Source organism: Bubalus bubalis, chromosome 4, assembly GCF_019923935.1.
Source record: "Bubalus bubalis isolate 160015118507 breed Murrah chromosome 4, NDDB_SH_1, whole genome shotgun sequence".
Lineage (NCBI taxonomy): Eukaryota > Metazoa > Chordata > Mammalia > Artiodactyla > Bovidae > Bubalus > Bubalus bubalis.
In genome coordinates this window covers 163,552,771-163,570,309 of record NC_059160.1, presented here as the reverse complement: position 1 = coordinate 163,570,309, position 17,539 = coordinate 163,552,771, and the positions used below count along the sequence as shown (strand labels likewise).

Below are 17,539 nucleotides of genomic sequence, written 5' to 3'. Positions count from 1 at the left end.
AAGATCTAAACGTAAGACCAGAAATTATAAAACTCCTAGAGGAGAACATAGGCAAAACACTCTCTGACATACATCACAGCAGGATCCTCTATGACCCACCTCCCAGAATATTGGAAATAAAAGCAAAAATAAACAAATGGGACCTAATTAACCTTAAAAGCTTCTGCACATCAAAGGAAACTATTAGTAAGGTGAAAAGACAGCCTTCAGAATGGGAGAAGATAATAGCAAATCAAGCAACTGACAAACAACTAATCTCGAGAATATACAAGCAACTCCTACAGCTCAACTCCAGAAAAATAAATGACCCAATCAAAAAATGGGCCAAAGAACTAAATAGACATTTCTCCAAAGAAGACATACAGATGGCTAACAAACACATGAAAAGATGCTCAACATCACTCATTATCAGAGAAATGCAAATCAAAACCACTATGAGGTACCATTTCACACCAGTCAGAATGGCTGCGATCCAAAAGTCTACAAGCAATAAATGCTGGAGAGGGTGTGGAGAAAAGGGAACCCTCTTACACTGTTGGTGGGAATGCAAACTAGTACAGCCACTATGGAGAACAGTGTGGAGATTCCTTAAAAAACTGGAAATAGACCTGCCTTATGATCCAGCAATCCCACTGCTGGGCATACACACTGAGGAAACCAGAAGGGAAAGAGACACGAGTACCCCAATGTTCATCGCAGCACTGTTTATAATAGCCAGGACATGGAAGCAACCTAGATGCCCATCAGCAGATGAATGGATAAGAAAGCTGTGGTACATATACACAATGGAGTATTACTCAGCCATTAAAAAGAATACATTTGAATCAGTTCTAATGAGGTGGATGAAACTGGAGCCTATTATACAGAGTGAAGTAAGCCAGAAAGAAAAACACCAATACAGTATACTAATGCATATATATGGAATTTAGAAAGATGGTAACAATAACCCTGTGTACGAGACAGCAAAAGAGACACTGATGTATGGAACAGTCTTATGGACTCTGTGGGAGAGGGAGAGGGTGGGAAGATTTGGGAGAATGGCATTGAAACATGTAAAATACCATGTATGAAATTAGTTGCCAGTCCAGGTTCGATGCACGATACTGGATGCTTGGGGCTGGTGCACTGGGACGACCCAGAGGGATGGAATGGGGAGGGAGGAGGGAGGAGGGTTCAGGATGGGGAACACATGTATACCTGTGGCGGATTCATTTTGATATTTGGCAAAACTAATACAGTTGTGTAAAGTTTAAAAATAAAATAAAATAAAATAAAAAACTCAATATAGTGACTATGTCACATCTATCCCTGAACCAGTTTGATATTCTTAATATTTGCGAATTTTACTCTTCATCCCCCTGCACTCATCACAAGTAGATACTTAAAGCCACATTTTCCCAACATTGAGATTCCACATGCATCAAATGGAATTATGTATGTTGGATTCTTCATTAAAATTTACTGAATGCTATTGATCTAAAACAAATGAATAGGACTTCCCTGGTGGTCCAGTTGTTCAGAATCCACCTGCCAATGCAGGGGACACAGATTTGATATCTGATCCAGGAAAGCTCCACATGCTGTGGGGCAAGTAAGCTCATGTGCCACAGCTAGTGAGCCTGCACTCTAGGGCACGCAAGCTGCAAGTACTGAGCTCACGTGCCCCAGCTGCTGACGCCTGTACACTCTAGAGTTCATGCTCTGCAACAGCCACAAGGAGAGGCCCACACCACAACCGGAGAGCAGCCCCCACTCGCCATAACTGGAGAAGGTCTGCATGAAGCAATGAAGACCCAGCAGAGCCAAAATTAAAATTAATTCACTTCAAAAACTAATGAATAGAAGAAGGTCCAGGAAGATTTTTCATCTCAATATGAAGAATATTAGTAATTTCAAATAGTGGACATTCATAAGACAAACTAGTCCCTATTATAAGAAATAAGCAGAACCTTAGAAAACATATTTCCAAATCTATATGAGATTCCAGAAATAGGAGGGAGATTGCATTAGGTGGAAAAGGTGGATTTGCCCTCCGAGAGTCTGTGGTTCTATTTCTGTAATCGCATCCTGGTCAGGGCGTTCCTCAGAGCCTGGTAGACCTGCTTGTTCCTCAGGGTGTAGATGACAGGGTTCAGCAGCGGAGTCACCACTGTGTTCACAAGGGAGGCCCCCTTGTTGGAATCGAGTTGATTTGTTCCCTTTGGTTTCATGTATATAAAGACACAGCTGCCATACATCAGAGAGAGGACAATGAGGTGAGAGGAGCAGGTGGAGAAAGCTTTCTGTCGCTCCTTGGCTGATGGGAGATGCAGGATTGTGACGACTATGTTGCTGTATGAAATGATGGTTATAATGAAGGATGTTGAAAGGATAAACAAAGCAAGGCCAAAGGCCAACATTTCAATAGACCTGATATCAGAACAAGAGAGATTAATCAAGGGCCCCAAATCACAGAAGTGAGGAATGACATGGGAGCCACAGAAGGATAACTGAGAAAGCTTTGTAACTGAAACCACCATGAGGGAGAACCCCAAAACTAGGCAGGCAGTGACCAGAAGGGAACACATCCTTGGGTTCATGATGGTTGGATAATAAAGAGGCTTTCAAATGACCATATACCGATCCAAGGATAATACAGCCATTAGGAAGAAAACAGTTGCTCCCAGGAAAGGCTTGTGTGATGCAGGCAGCAAAGGAAATTTTTTGCCTCCCCAACAGAAAGATGGCCAGCAATTTAGGAATAACGGTGGTTGTAAAACAGCATTCTAAAAAGGAAAAACTGCTGAGGAAGAAGTACACGGGTGCCTGGAGGTGATGGTCAGCCCGGGTAATGGTGATGATGAGTGTGTTTCCTGCGACGGAGGCCAGATACATCAGCAGGTGCACCGAGAAGAGGACCTTCCCCAGGTGCTGGGCGGCAGGAAACCCCTTGAACGTGAATTCCCGAGCTGCTGTCCTGTTTCTTGCATCCCCATTCATGACTTTTCCATTTCTTCATAAACTTTGTGCTATGCAGTGTCATGACTAAGGAATGAGGAACCTTGTTTTATTACATATGTAAAATAATGTAGGCATGGTGACTAGATGTGTTTATTATTTTAAACATTATATTTTATGTATAGTTTTGTCCATTAATAAGTAAATATAAGTGATTTCTATCTTTGATTATGTTTACAGAGACACAGCCTAAAATCTTGGATAGACAAGAACTGCATGTAGCTACAAGTTTTCATAAAATCATTTTAACAGTGCTAGCCATTTTCCTAAATAGTCTATTGCCAAGAAGAAAAAAGTCTTTTTAGTTGTGTATCTACTTATGCAACATATTCCTGGTAAGATATCTCTCATACCATGCATCTACAAGGTGGATATGGCAAAAGGAAAATTATAGCCTTAAAAAAATTTATGGTCATGGAGTCTCACTGCACACAAAAAATCCCCCCTTGATGTACTTAGGATTTGACATCTGTATTTACAGCACCACCTTCAGGAAAAGTTCTGGTGGTCTGAGTTGCAGCTTTCTAAAGTGAGTCAGATTAGAAGGGTTAACAGACAGACTCTGATCAGATTGTTGGAGATCCAACCAAGGCCAGTTTTCTACAAAGTCCGAGACTACTAGCTAGTAAAGAGGAGAATTTTTCCTTTGCCCTGTGCAGGCTTCCCAGGTGACGCTAATGGTAAAGAACTCACCTGCCAATGCAGGGGGTGTAAGAGACACAGGTTTCCTGAATCCCTGAATCCCTAAATCAGGAAGACCCTCTGGAGGAGGGCATGGCAACCCTAGAGAATCCCACGGACAGTGAAACCCTGCAGGCTACAGTCCATAGGGTGGCAAAGAGTCAGACACAACTGAAGCGACCTAACACTCACACAGTGGTCAGTCTAGGGGAGATTCAGTATTTCTTGACGCTTTGAGTTTATATATTTGGGGAAACTGGGGCTTCCCTGGTGGCTCATATGGTAAAAAATAAATAAATAAATAAACCTGCCTGCAATGCAGGGGACCCAGATTTGATCCCTGGGTTGGGAAGATCTCTGGAGAAGGACATGGCAACCCACTGCAGTATTCTTGCCTGAAGAATTTCATGGATAGAGGAGTCTGGCAGGCTACAGTCTATGGGGGTCACAAAGAGTCAAACACTTCACTCAGGGTGAGGACAAAAAGAGAGTGCATGCTTTGACTCTTGCAATTATTTTCTGATTCATTTTCTCTCCAATTGTCTACCTAAATAAGTTAATACCTTTCACTCTTTAATCCATAAATTTCTCTACGTGAGTCTTTCTCATGCAATTAATGTTCATCTTTGATCTCTGAACTAGCCATCTGATACAGCCCAGTATGTAAGATCAGCTTAAAGAGAAGCAGACTTCTCTTTAGTTTAAAATAAATAAATTACAGAATCATCCAATCACACTAAGGTCATGTACTCAACAACATGTAACAATAACCAGAGACTTGTCCTCTACTCTTGTAACAAAGGAAGATGCTGGTTTAGGCAGAAGGAAGGGAGGGAAGGAAAAGAAAGAAAGGCATAAAGGAAGGAAGGAAAGAGTGAGAGAGAAGAAAGGAAGGAAAGAGACTAGAAAGGAGGGAAGGAGGGAAGAAGAAAGGGAAACACCTGTATTTGAACTAACCCTAATTTGCCCCAGAGAAAATTTCAACACGTGTATCATGTCTGCTAAACATTCTTCTTCATATGAATCCAGAGTTTTCCACAATTGGGATAAACCAAAGTGACAGTTCCATGGCAATCTTTCCTGATGAAATTCTGGGAAAGAAAGAAGAGCATATATTGCCCTCGACACACTCCTGGAATCTGGGAGTGAGTTCTCTAGGAATTTCAAAAAACTATCATACTCTCCTTGCAGGCTCCCAGTTTCCCAGACTCCCATTCTGCTCCTACCTCAGCTACCACCAGCAGAAGATGTCACTTGCTGGGAAACTTTATGGGGAATTGTGGGAGACAGCAGCCTCCTCTCAAACTGGTCCCTGGTATACAAACTTCTCTAAAATTTCTTGAAAATGACTTGCAGGGCAGGTAAAATACATTACCACTCCCCACCTCTCCAGTTTTAGGAAAATGCACATGTCTCTGGGAGCAGCGATGAAAGTGAAATGAATTTTACCATCTATATTTTAGCACTGGACTGTCTCTTGACCCCACTTAGGATCCACTAGGACCAGTGGGCACACCTGACCTCATTAGAAGAAGATAGACCAAAACCTTCTAGAGATCAAGGCTGCTCCAGGATCCCTGGTGACTGCTAATTGGGCATTGCTGGAAATATAAAATTATAGCACACACATTATAGTTAGTCTTTCATTATGTATGCAAATATAACAATATTGACTCACAAAGGTCTGGATTTCCCTCCATGAAAATCTTCAGTGGTGGACTACATATAATCCTCCTGGAGTTTATAAAGTCCCATTGCATTATGTTACTAAGGTGGAGCTGTAAAGTCAAATGGAGAATTTGGATCCATACGTGGCCGTAATAAGGTAAAATTCCCCCTTATTCTGTCATAGCAGTGTTAAAGATACCAAATAAAACAAAACATTTCCGTAAGAGCTAGGGTCTCATAACTTAATACCAAAAAATGTCCAGGTTTCGGTTGATAGTAACTAGTCATAACAAGAACAAGGACAATTTCAACTCAAAAGAAAAAAATACAAAATTAACACCAGTATCAAGATGACAGAGATACTAGAATTACATGACAAAGACTTTAAAGTGGCATTATGGGAAATGCTTCAACAATAAATTAAAAACATACTTGAAACAATTTTTTAGAAAATTTCAGTCAGGAAATAGAAGGCATAAAGAGTAACCAAATGAAAATTTTGGAACTGAAAAATACATCAGCTAAAATTTTTAAAAATTCAATGGATGGACTCAACAGCACAATGGAAGGGAAAGAGGGAATCAGTGAAATGATAGAACAGTAGAAATTATTCAGTAGGAGCGACAAAAAGAAAATAGGCTGAAAAAAATCTAAATACAGCCACATGGGCCTGTGGAACTATTTTTACAAGATCTAACGATTTTATCTTTGAAGTCTAAAAAGATGAGAAAAGGAGTGAGGAATTTCTGTACATCAGCAAGGAACATGTGGACATCGAAACTCAAAGTACAAAGCACTTACCATCACTCAGGAGAAATGAAACGCTTTTGTGTGAATCCAATAAAACATGTAGAACTTATGTCATGAAAACCACAAGCTACTGAAAAGGAAAGAAGGTCAAAATAATAAAGAGATACACTATGTTCGTGCATTTGAAAACTAGAGAGGAGAGATCAAGGTGCGGAGTAAGAACACATGGAGCTCACTTCCCTCCACGAGCACATCAAGAATACATCACTGTGTACAATAATTCCCAGGGAAAAGTAACTGGAAACGAGCAGAAGGGCTCCTACACAACCAACACTGAAAGAAAGAGACACACTTCACTGGGCAGGAGAAGAAGAAAAGACAGTCGGGACCTCTGTTCCCAGGAGGGGACTCAGAAGAAAACGAGATTTTATCTGCACTGGGGACTGAGCAGGTCAAGCACCAGACTGCGCATCCCAGTCCTGGGGCCCCACATGGACGAGACAAACCCTCCTGGCTTCTTGGAGGACCACTGGGGAAGGTGGAAGAGCTAGAGAAGCCTAGACTCAGCTCATGAGGAGTGTGGGGTTGAGAGACATCTGCCCTAGTGGTCCCTAGATTTCCCACGCTCCCTCACCGCATGACCCAGCCCAAGCTGAGGAAACACTCTGGCCAAGCTCACTCCATGTAATGAATCTGAGGTGGCCAGCGCCAGGGGAAAGGCTTAGCCTTAGAATGCAGAGGTGATCCATTCCCAGAAAAGAGCCTGGGTGACAGTGATCACTGGTGCTGCTTTCTCAAGCTGGGTAACCAGTAACCACTAGTTTTGTTTTCGTTGGTGGCCTCACCAATGTACATTTCCACCAACAGTGTACAAAGGTTCCCTTTTCTCCACATCCTTACAAGTATTTGTTATTTGTGTTCTTTTTGATGATCGCCATTTTGACAGGTGTGAGATAATATCTCATTGTGGTTCTGATTTGAATTTCCCTGATGATTAGCAAGGTTGCCCATCTTTTCATGAACCTATTTGTCATCAAATAGGCTACTGTTGCTGCTAAGTTGCTTCAGTCATGTCCGACTCTGTGCGACCCCAGAGATGGCAGCCCACCAGGCTCCCCTGTCCCTGGGATTCTCCAGGCAAGAACACTGGAGTGGGTTGCCATTTCCTTCTCCAATGTAGGGAAGTGAAAAGTGAAAGTGAAGTCACTCAGTCGTGTCCAACTCCTAGAGACCCCATGAACTGCAGCCTACCAGGCTCCTCTGTCCATGGGATTTTCTAGGCAAGAGTACTGGAGTGGGGTGCCATTGCCTTCTCCATCAAACAGGCTATTTGTCATCAAATAGGCTATTTGTCATTTCCCCTTTGGAAAAATGTCTATTCAGTTCTGATTAGCAAGGTTGCCCATCTTTTCATGAGCCTATTTGTCATCAGATAGGCCTATTTGTCATTTCCCCTTTGGAAAAATGTCTACTCAGTTCTGCCAGTTTATTAATCAGGCTGTTTCATTTTCTAATGTTGAGTTGTATGAGCTGGTTATATGCCAGGGTCCAGCCCCGGTGGATCCAGGGAAATTCAAAGGAGAGACGGCGTCAGCAAATATACTGGTTTTAATTAGATATTAATTAGAGATATAAAGAGTAATAGAATGAGGATAGCTCAGCAGGTAAATTCAGTGGAGAAAAGAGGCTGAGTAGCTTGGTTTACGCGGGAAACCAATAAAACTTCAAGACTAGAAGCTTGCACCACTTACGTAGGCCGCAGGCGTCCTTCCTTTCTCCCGAAGGAGAGGAGACACTGAGGCCTCCCCGGTCGGATCTTAGAAGCCCAGGCAAAATTAGTAAGCTTGGCGGGCTCTGCACTCCAGATGGAAACTCAGCCAGAGTTTGAGAGAGAGAACGACATGGGGAGACCAGTCTTTCGAGGAACTGATCCCAATTCTTTATTTTCCAGGGTCTGTTTTTATACACTGAGGTGTTATACAAAAAGTCATATAGGGTCAGCAGTCCTGACTTTTATTAAAGTCAGGTGCTTCATAAAGATGTATACAGAGGTCTTAGGGGTGTTACATCATCTTCTGGCCAGGGGGCCTGCTGACAATTTATGACCCTCTCCTTGTAACAGCGGTCAGTCAACACTTATTTCTCCAGGGGTTATTATTCTTAAAACAGACGCCACCTTCCGAAGGTACCAGATAAAGTTACATTCCTATAGGGTGAGGGTGTAGTGGGTTTTAATTAAGGAAAGAATTTGCTTAGCCTAAGGTCTAACGTGATTAATATCAAAGGTTAATACTTATTTCTTCTATATATTCATTAATGTGTATAAGGGCAGGAGATGTGGAGACTTAGCAGTAAACATTGGCTCAACAAATGAAAAACCCTTCACCAATACAATTTCTAATCAGCCCACTATACTTATGCTAATAGTTTTCTAACTTCTCTAAAGAACCTGTTTTTAGCAGGTTTAAAGCACCTCATGCCTCTCATGGTTGGGAGGCTGTGAGCAATCACATGTGGCCGGACAAGCCTGTCAGGCAGGCTAGAGAACCTTCAGAGGAGTTTGTAGGTTGAAGCACTCCTATCATGTCCAGGAATTATTATTAACTGGAGCTCTAAGTTAACTCCTTCTCCGAAAGAGGTGGTGGGGACAGCCCCCCATAAAGTCAGAGGTGTAGGTGAGAGCACAAAGTAGTAAAGTAGGCAGACTCTGGTTTTGGGGGTAGATGCTCAAGAATTTCCAGGGGGACTCCTGAGGCTCCATCCTGCCTTTGTGTATGTCGAGCCTCCTTCCTCATGACCTTTGCCACGGGTGGAGGTCCTCATGCGGGCTCCCGGCAGTTATATATGTTGGATATCAGTTATATCATTTGCAAGTGTCTTCTTCCATTCAGTAGGTTGTCTTTTCATTTTTTCAATGGTTTCCTCTACTATGCAAAAGTTTTTATTTAGGTCCCATATGTTTATTTTTGTTTCCTTTACTTTTGGAGATGAATCAAAAAATATTGTTATTTATGTCAGAAGAGTGTTTTGCCTATGTTTTCCTCTAAGAGTTACATAGTGTTCAGTCTTACATTTAGGTCTTTAATTCGTTTTGGGTTTATTTTTGTATATGGTATTAGAGAATGTTCCAATTTCATTCTTTTACATGTAGCTGTCCCATTTTCCCAGCTCCACTTATTGAAAAAACTGTCTTTTCTCCATTATAAATTCCTTCTTTTGTTGTAGACTCTTGTCCAATTACTAAGTTATGTCCAACTCTTTTCGACCCCATAAACTGCAGCATGCCAGGCTTCCCTGTCCTTCACTATCTCCCGGAGTTTGCTCAAACTCATGTTCATTGAGTCAGTGATGCCATCCAACTATCTTATCCTCAGTCACTCCCTTCTCCTCCTGCCCTCAATCTTTCCCAGCATTAGGGTCTTTTCTAATGAGTTGGCTCTTTGCATCTGGTGGCCAAACTATTAGAGCTTCAGCTTCAGCATCAGTCCTTCCAATGAATATTCAGGGTTTATTTCCTTTTGGGTTGACTGCTTTGATCTCCTTGCTGCCCAAGGGACTCTTAAGAGTCTTCTCCAGCACCACAATTCAAAACCATCAATTTCCCATCACTCAGCCTTCTTTATGGTCCAACTCTCACATCCATACATGACTACTGGAAAAGCCATAGCTTTGACTACATGGACCTTTGCCAGCAAAGTGATGTCTCTGCTTTCTAATATGCTGTCTAGATTTGTTACAGCTTTTCCTCCAAGGAGCAAGAGCCTTAATTTTGTGGCTGCAGTCACCATCCGCAGTAATTTTGGAGCCCAAGAAAATAAAATCTGCCACTGTTTCCACTTTTTCCCCATCTATTTGCCATTAAATGATGGAACTGGATGCCATAATCTTAGTTTTCTGAATGTTGAGTGTTGAGCCAGCTTTTTCACTCTCCTCTTTCACTCTCATCAAGAGACTCTTTAGTTCTTCTTTGATTTCTGTCATTAGAGTAGTATCATCTGTGAATCTGAGGTTATTGATATTTCTCCGAGGAATCTTGATTCCAGCTTGTGAGTCATCCAGCCCTGAATTTTACATGACGTACCATACATATAAGTTAAAGGAGCAGGTGACAATATACAGCTTTGACGTACTCCTTTCCCAATTCTGAACCAGTCTGTTGTTTGATGTCTGGTTCTAACTGTTGTAGATTAAGTGACCATAAGTGCATGGATTTATTTATGGGTTCTCTATCATATTACATTCATCTGTATGTCTATTTTTGTGTCAGTACCATACTATTTTGATTATTGTAGCTTTGTAGAACAGCCTGAGGTCAGGGAGCATGATTTCTCCAGCTCTGTTCTTCCCTTTCGAGATTTTTTTTGGTTAATCTGGGTCTTCGTGTTTCCATACAAAATTTAAAATTCTTTTTTCTAGGTCTGTGAAAAATGCCATTGGTATTTTGATAAAGATTGCATGAATCTGTAGATTGCCTTAGGTTGTATGGCCATTTTAACAATATTGATTCTTCCAGTCTAAGAACATGATATATCTTTCTGTCTGTGTTGTATTCAATTTCTCTCATCAGTGTCTTATAATTTTCAGAGTACAGGTCTTTTGCCTCCTTAGGGAGGTTCATTTCTAGGTATTTTATTATTTTTGATGTGATGGTAAACATAATTGTTTCCTTAATTTTTCTTTCTGATATTTCATTGTTAGTGTATAGAAATGCAACAGATTTCTGTATATTAATTTTGTATTCTGAAAATCTATAGAATTCATTGATAAGCTCTAGTTTTCTGTTGGTGTCTTCAGGATTTTCTATGTATAGTATCATGTCATCTGCAAACAGTGACAATCTACTTCTTCCTTTCTAATTTGGATTTATTTTATTTCTTTTTCTTCTCTGATTGCTATGTTATGGATTTCCAAGACTATATTAAAAATAGTGCCAAGTGAAAAAAGAAATGAGAAAAATAAAATATCATTTACACAAATTAATAATATATACATAAAAAACAAATATATCTTTTCACAAGAACACAAATATTTTAAAATCTATATTAAAATGGTTGTATATGGAAGAGAGAAAGGATGCACTAAAAGGGGATAAAACTGAGTATATTGATAAATAAAAAATGTAACAGAGTTTTTGCATGGATGAATAATGATAATGCTTCATGAACTGAAGAAGGTGTTAACTCTCTGCATTCAAGGAAGAGAAAGAAATAAGGAAAGGAAGAAGGGAAGGAAAGAAGGAAAAGAAAGTCTCTGTTGATTATAATTCATTACAATTCAGGAAAATGAAGCATTCTAAAAGTCCTCAATTTTCTGACTAGTCGATCATAGTCTGAGCACAAGTGTTTAAAAAGGAAAAGAAAGCATATAGGAGCACACAGAGGCAGATCAACTCGGTGTCACAACACCAACATGTTGAGACTCAGATGCATGGAATAACAGCATGCTAAAAGCAGGAGGCTTGCTCACCCCTCAAAAGGAACAAAGCAAGACAGAATCACGACTTAGTTCTTGAATGTGACATGGAGCCAGTGTAAAGAATGTTGTTCTCAGGAGCCCAAATCCCCTCCTCCAAGTATGATTCTCTAAAAAATACCAGGAGCACTCTAGCCAGGCTGCCCGGATAGTACAATCCAGCTGTGGTGGCTGGTTGATGGGTAGAGCTCTCCTCTGAGGAGAGTACTGGGCTCACCCTAGCTGGCAGTGGTGGACATAGGTCTAGCCATTCTTCTGGGTTTTGTCCTCTTCCAGGAGGAGTGGGCCAAATACCTTTTGCTTGCCTTTGATAAAAGTAATCCCTCCAGCCTCCTTTTCCAAGAGAAGAGGGGTTCTCAGAGTAAATGGAAAAGATAAACTAAGAATCTGTTTCATGCAATGAAAATTAACTGTGATAGGACTTCTCCAGTCTTTTGGAGTGCCCTTTCTCTGTAAACAAATGCCTGCTCCTGCTGCACAGAGCTCTAAGAAATCCACATTTGGGAAAGTGGCTCAGGTATGCTGTCTCTGTTAACTGAGTGGCAGACAGCACTGTACCAACTCAATACATCTGACAAAAGCTAGTAGGCTCTGAATCTTGTGTCCTTTGCAGAAGCTAGTGTAGTAGCATTTTCCAAAAACTTTCAAAAAGGTTGCTCTTCCAGGACCGTTGGCCAGGAGCTTCAACAGGTTTTCTACTTATTAACACCTTATTGTCACAACCAAGGACAGTACCAGAAGCTGGAGTCCAGGATAAGCTATAATATATGTTGATGTTTAGGAGCTTATGCTCTTAATTCATGGAGCTTCCTTTCAAATCCTATCTCCAACACCCATTCATTTTGTGACTTGGCCATGTTACCTAGCCTCTTACAGCATTGCTGGAAAACCAGAGACAAATTGTGGGAGAACCTCATCCCAGATCAGACATACAGAGACTCTCACATTAGTCGGCTGCAGTCGTCATAGTGGCAAAAGCAGCAGAGCAGCAGTCATGAATGCTTCCAGTGTGAGAGAGGACATCTCTGGCTGGCTGTAGTTCAGTGGTTCTCACCCAGGGACAATTTTTCTTCCTCCCCGTTCACCTCCCAAGGAGATTTGGCATCTCTAAAGACACTCTTAATTGTCTTAGCCTGGGGTTTGTCTTACTGGCATCTAGGTGGTAGAGGCCATATTGCTAAATATCCTACAACACACAGGACAACCACCACAGCAATGATCCAGCTCAAATGCCCATCGTGTTGAGGTTGACAAACCCCAAAGAAAAATGAAAGCCAGCCTAAAACACAACCATGTGCCTACCATATTGTCTTGGCTCAGAGGTCAGGAATGTGGCTCAGACTGAAGTTCCTGAAGCAGCCTCCACAGACAGGGAGCTGGATGCACCACAGGCCCATATCTTATTTTCATCAGCAGACCCTCCTTTTGTGGTTGCTGGTGCTGGTAGGCCAGTCCGATTCCTATCACTTGCAGGAGGTTTGCTTGAGTTGGGGAAACCAAAAAGGCAAGGGCTCATGGTTGGTGAATCATTTTTAAGAAGGACATGGTCTCCTTTTCCCCTGACTGATGTTTATTATCGAAGACAAAAAGCAGAGAAAAGGGAAGAAGTGCAATGTCTATCAGTTCCTCTCTGTGACTCTTCAGAGGACTGATACTGTGAAGTCATAGAAAGGGCTTGCCTGCTGGATGCCTGTGGGATCATGAGTTTATCTGCATCAAATCACGAAGACTAATAATTTTAAGAGACAACACATGAAAGCGAGAACCACTTCTCTGTATCAGCTAAGTGAGGTACATCGGTGTCATGCATGCATGCTAAGTTGCTTCAGTCATGTCCGACTCTTTGCGACCCTCTGCACCAGAGGCAGACAGGCTCCTCTGTCCATGGGATTCTCCAGGCAAGGATACTGGACTGGGTTGCGATGCCCTCCTCCAGGGGATCTTCCTGATTCAGGGATTGAACCCACGTCTCCTGCATTGGCAGGTGGGTCCTTTACCACTGGCACCACCTGGGAAGCTCTCACATTGGTGCCAGTTCTCACAAAAAGAACAAAGTCTCAGTTGCAAGGTTAGTTTAAAAAAAAAGAAGAAGAAGAATCCTTTGTTCTGAGAAGGCAAACTCCAAGCAAGACAACACTCAGCAGGGAGGGATGTGCTATCTGTACCAGAAGGGCTATAGAGAGAAGGATCAGTTGCTCAGACAGATAAGATAACAGAACCTAAGACAGAGGACTCAACTCAACAGGAAAGTGAAAAGTTTGCCTGAAAACAAAAAATGGACCTGTTGAATTTAAAGAGCAGGAAAAAAAAAAAAAACTGGGTCTGAAAGAAGATGGGCTTTGGGAGCTGGGAGAGAATCTAGGACTAAAGAAAGGTTGCTGATCTATCTCCATCAAGGAGCTCCATTTTTTGGCCTTTCCTGAGTAGGGGTGGTGTCCCTCAGGAGACTGAGGCTTCCAGAGATAAACAGGATCCACTTTACATCGGGGACCACTGAATGGTTTCTCATTCATCCGTCCCAACTGCTTCTCCTCACCAGGTCATTTTCACAGTCAAATCCTCTGCAGGCCCAGTGGCCCCTTTCTGTCTGGTCCCACGCCACTTAGCCCCCACTCACCCTTCCCAGCTAACCACTGCAAACATCACTCTGAGACAGGCAGGGGTGAGGAGCTGTGACATCCAGACTTCCTTGGCCGCTCCTATCCTTGGTGGTCATTCATCAATAGCAACATTTTAAACTCACATAGGACTTAATACCTCTGGCTTAAGTTCTCTCATTCAGTCTCGGCTCCATCTTTAGGTTGACTTATTGTCCTCATTATTCTTACAAGTAAACTAGAGCTCAGATGGACTGAGTGATCTGAAAGAGCCTGAATATGAACCCAAATCTTCTTCCTCCCAGGTCAAGGCTCTTTCTACATGACACACATCTCTGTGCATCTTCAGCACCATTACACTACACCCTGTAATGCAGCTCTCTTCACGCCTTTTCTTTTTATATTCATCAATATGGGTACTAGTGTCTTCTTAATTAGGTTACCAGTTTTCTAAGGATGTAAGTCAGGTCTCATATTGCTGTTTGTCAAATGAGTAATGCTCTGTTAAACACTCAATAAGTGTCTAAGCATTTAATTTGCTTTTTAATCCATTACAAAATGTAGAAAATAAGCAACCAAGATGAAAAACACAACATATGTTCTTTGATGCATGTTGAAAATCAGTGAACACCCTGAGGCATTAGTGGTAGTTTTCAAGGCCCGATTCATTGCAAAGTCACTGAGGGCCTGAACATGCTATTTGGGTGTCAGAATTCCATTAGAGGTGATTAGACTCAGTCCCTACCAACCTATGTACCAATGCCTCAGTCGGCCTATGGTTTATCAAATTCTTGAATTTCATGCCCCACATCACTGTGCTTCTGTTGAATGCCAATGAGAATAACTGGATGAAGAATCATGGACAACTCATTCCTTATAAATCAACATCAAATTCTACTCTCAGTCTCCATATACAATAGCAAAAAATATGTGTTTTTCTTCAATCCCAAGGATTCAGCTAAATAGTCATGACTTGCTCCTATTGTTTTTAATGGGGCACAAAAAAGAGAATCGATCTTTCAGTCCCATTAGACACAGAGGATTTTTCCACCCAGTAGTATTCTGCAACAATAGGAGGGTAGCATTGCCTTCTTGCAAAGCTGTGTAACTTTTAAAGCTAAATCATAGCAGTAGTCCCCACTCCAGGTCAATGAGGTAGGTCAGGTACTCATGATTTGAGAACAAAGACAAGAAAGAATAAGAAATCACAGGCATTTTTCTAAATGCTTAGCTCAGATTTTAAAGCTGAAATTTCTACGTTCAAAACAAAGTAGTGATTGCGTGTGTCATACTCATCAAACTGTATACATCGTAGCGTGCACCGTTTTTGTATATAAACTATATCTCAACAAAGCTGTCGAAACAAAGTGACGATCCAAATAGTGTGTTTCACTTTGAGTGTTACTGAGAAGAAAAGAGAGAAACAAAAACAACAGCAACAGTTTTCATTAGAATCAGAAACTGTTTTAAAGTCTAATTGGCTCTGGAGGAAATACTTGGGGTGAGATAGCAGGAGTAGGTTCCTTAGGAGCAGGTGGTCACCTTTAAGAAATTCTTCAGCCTGGAAATTCTCCAAGCGCTAGAAGGCCCACATGCGCTGCCTAACTCTTTTAAGGTCCACACACCTAAAGCTTTGGTGTCGTTGCAAGATTTACAGTCTGAACATGGTACAAACAAAAGAAAAAGAAAAAGGAAAACATTTCCATACAGCTGTAATTCTACAAGACAAGGCGCCTTCTCTTCTCCCGGAAATCTTAGTTTCCCTGCCAACTTAGTAACGACATTACTTCGGGGTCAGACCATGAGACCCCACGTACTGGAGGCTCACATCCAACCACAGTCTTCATGTCAGCCAGCCTAAGGGCCCCAGAATTGGAAGCTCATCCATTCTTTTGGGTAGAAGAGACAAATTTACTTACTTTCCAGGCCAGAAGCTCACTCACCAGATCCTTCATAGAAAGGTCAATTCTCACTTAAACTTCAGTCTCAAACAAGAGCTTCAAAAGACACAGGTTAATTTCTGAAGAAGGGGAAAAGCTTCCTGAGAGCTGCTTTGACCTCCTTGTTTCTCAAAGTGTAGATGAGGGGGTTGAGAGTAGGACTCAACATGGTGTATAGTACACCAGCCAACTTGCTCTTCTCTGCGCTGTAGCTGGAGACAGGGCTTATGTAGGCGCAGAAGACGGCAGTGTAGTACATGCACACCACAATAAGGTGTGAGGAGCAGGTAGAAAAGGCTTTCTTCTTCCCCTCCGCTGTCTGCATCTTTAGGATGCTGGAGATGATGAAGCCATATGACACGATGGTCATCAGGAAGTTCAATATACCATAAAAGGCATCAGCCAGGACAATCATGATGCTGTTCACATAGGTGGAGCTACAGGAGAGAAGTAGCAGAGGAGGTACCTCACAGAAGAAATGGGCAACAACATTGGGGCCACAGAAATCCAAGCGCAGCATCAGCCCAGCGTGGATGGCCGTGTTGAAGGCACACAGTGCCCATATACCTGCGGCCAGCGTGCCACAGAAGGCCTTGCTCATTACGGTGCTATAGTGCAGCGGGTGGCAGATGGCTGCATACCGGTCATAGGCCATGACCGAGAGGAGGAGCAGCTCGGAAGATGCAGCCCACGTGAGGAAGTAAAGCTGGGCCATGCAGCCCCCATAGGAGATGGAGTTCTCCTCTAATACTAGACCCTCCAGTGCCTTGGGCATGATGGAAGATGTACAGATAATATCCATAGTTGCCAAGTTGAAGAGGAAAAAGTACATGGGGGTACGGAGCCTGGGGTTTAAGGCGATAGCCAAAATGATAAGAATATTTCCTGTGAGTGCCACAGAGTAGAGGGAGAGGAAACAGCTGAACAAGAGCACATGGTACTCTGGGTGCTCTGAGAAACCCTGCAGGACAAACTTTGTTACCAGGGTCTGGTTACTCATGGTCCTCAGGCTGAAAGGGGTTCCGGGACCATGAGGTGAATCTCCAACCACAGCTTCATGTGATTTCAGGGCTAGAGAGAGAAGCAAGGTGTCCTGAGGAAAGCTGCTATCCCGTTTCATTCATACCCAACATGATGCACAGCAATATTAATAGATGTATTAAGACTCAGTCAAGATAAACACAAAAATATAACAATGGGCAAAGGGTAGAACATTCCATTCATAAAAATCAGGTAAAAATGTCCAACTGAACTCATGAAGCATCACTCAACCTCAAAGAAATGCATGCTAAATAAATAATCCACTCTTTATCAGCCATGATTTGGCAAAATTAGAATGCATGATATTGACTAACATTAGCACAGGTGCCAAGATATCAGCCTCTTACAATTCATATTTCATTTGAGCCACAACATTCACTTCTGGGAATTTAT

The 17,539-nt window shown here is 42.0% G+C and overlaps 1 protein-coding gene and 1 pseudogene across 1 annotated transcript; both read right to left on the bottom strand.

The window, feature by feature from the left end:
* Nucleotides 1-2,048: 2,048 nt before the first annotated feature.
* LOC102401871 lies at nucleotides 2,049-2,979 on the bottom strand (annotated as a pseudogene).
* A 13,199-nt stretch (nucleotides 2,980-16,178) lies between these two features.
* On the bottom strand, nucleotides 16,179-17,164 carry LOC102401228 (olfactory receptor 13A1). Its single transcript, XM_025282466.2, is given in 2 exon segments — nucleotides 16,179-17,119; nucleotides 17,122-17,164. Coding segments are annotated over 2 exon segments (984 nt in total).
* Nucleotides 17,165-17,539: the final 375 nt, after the last annotated feature.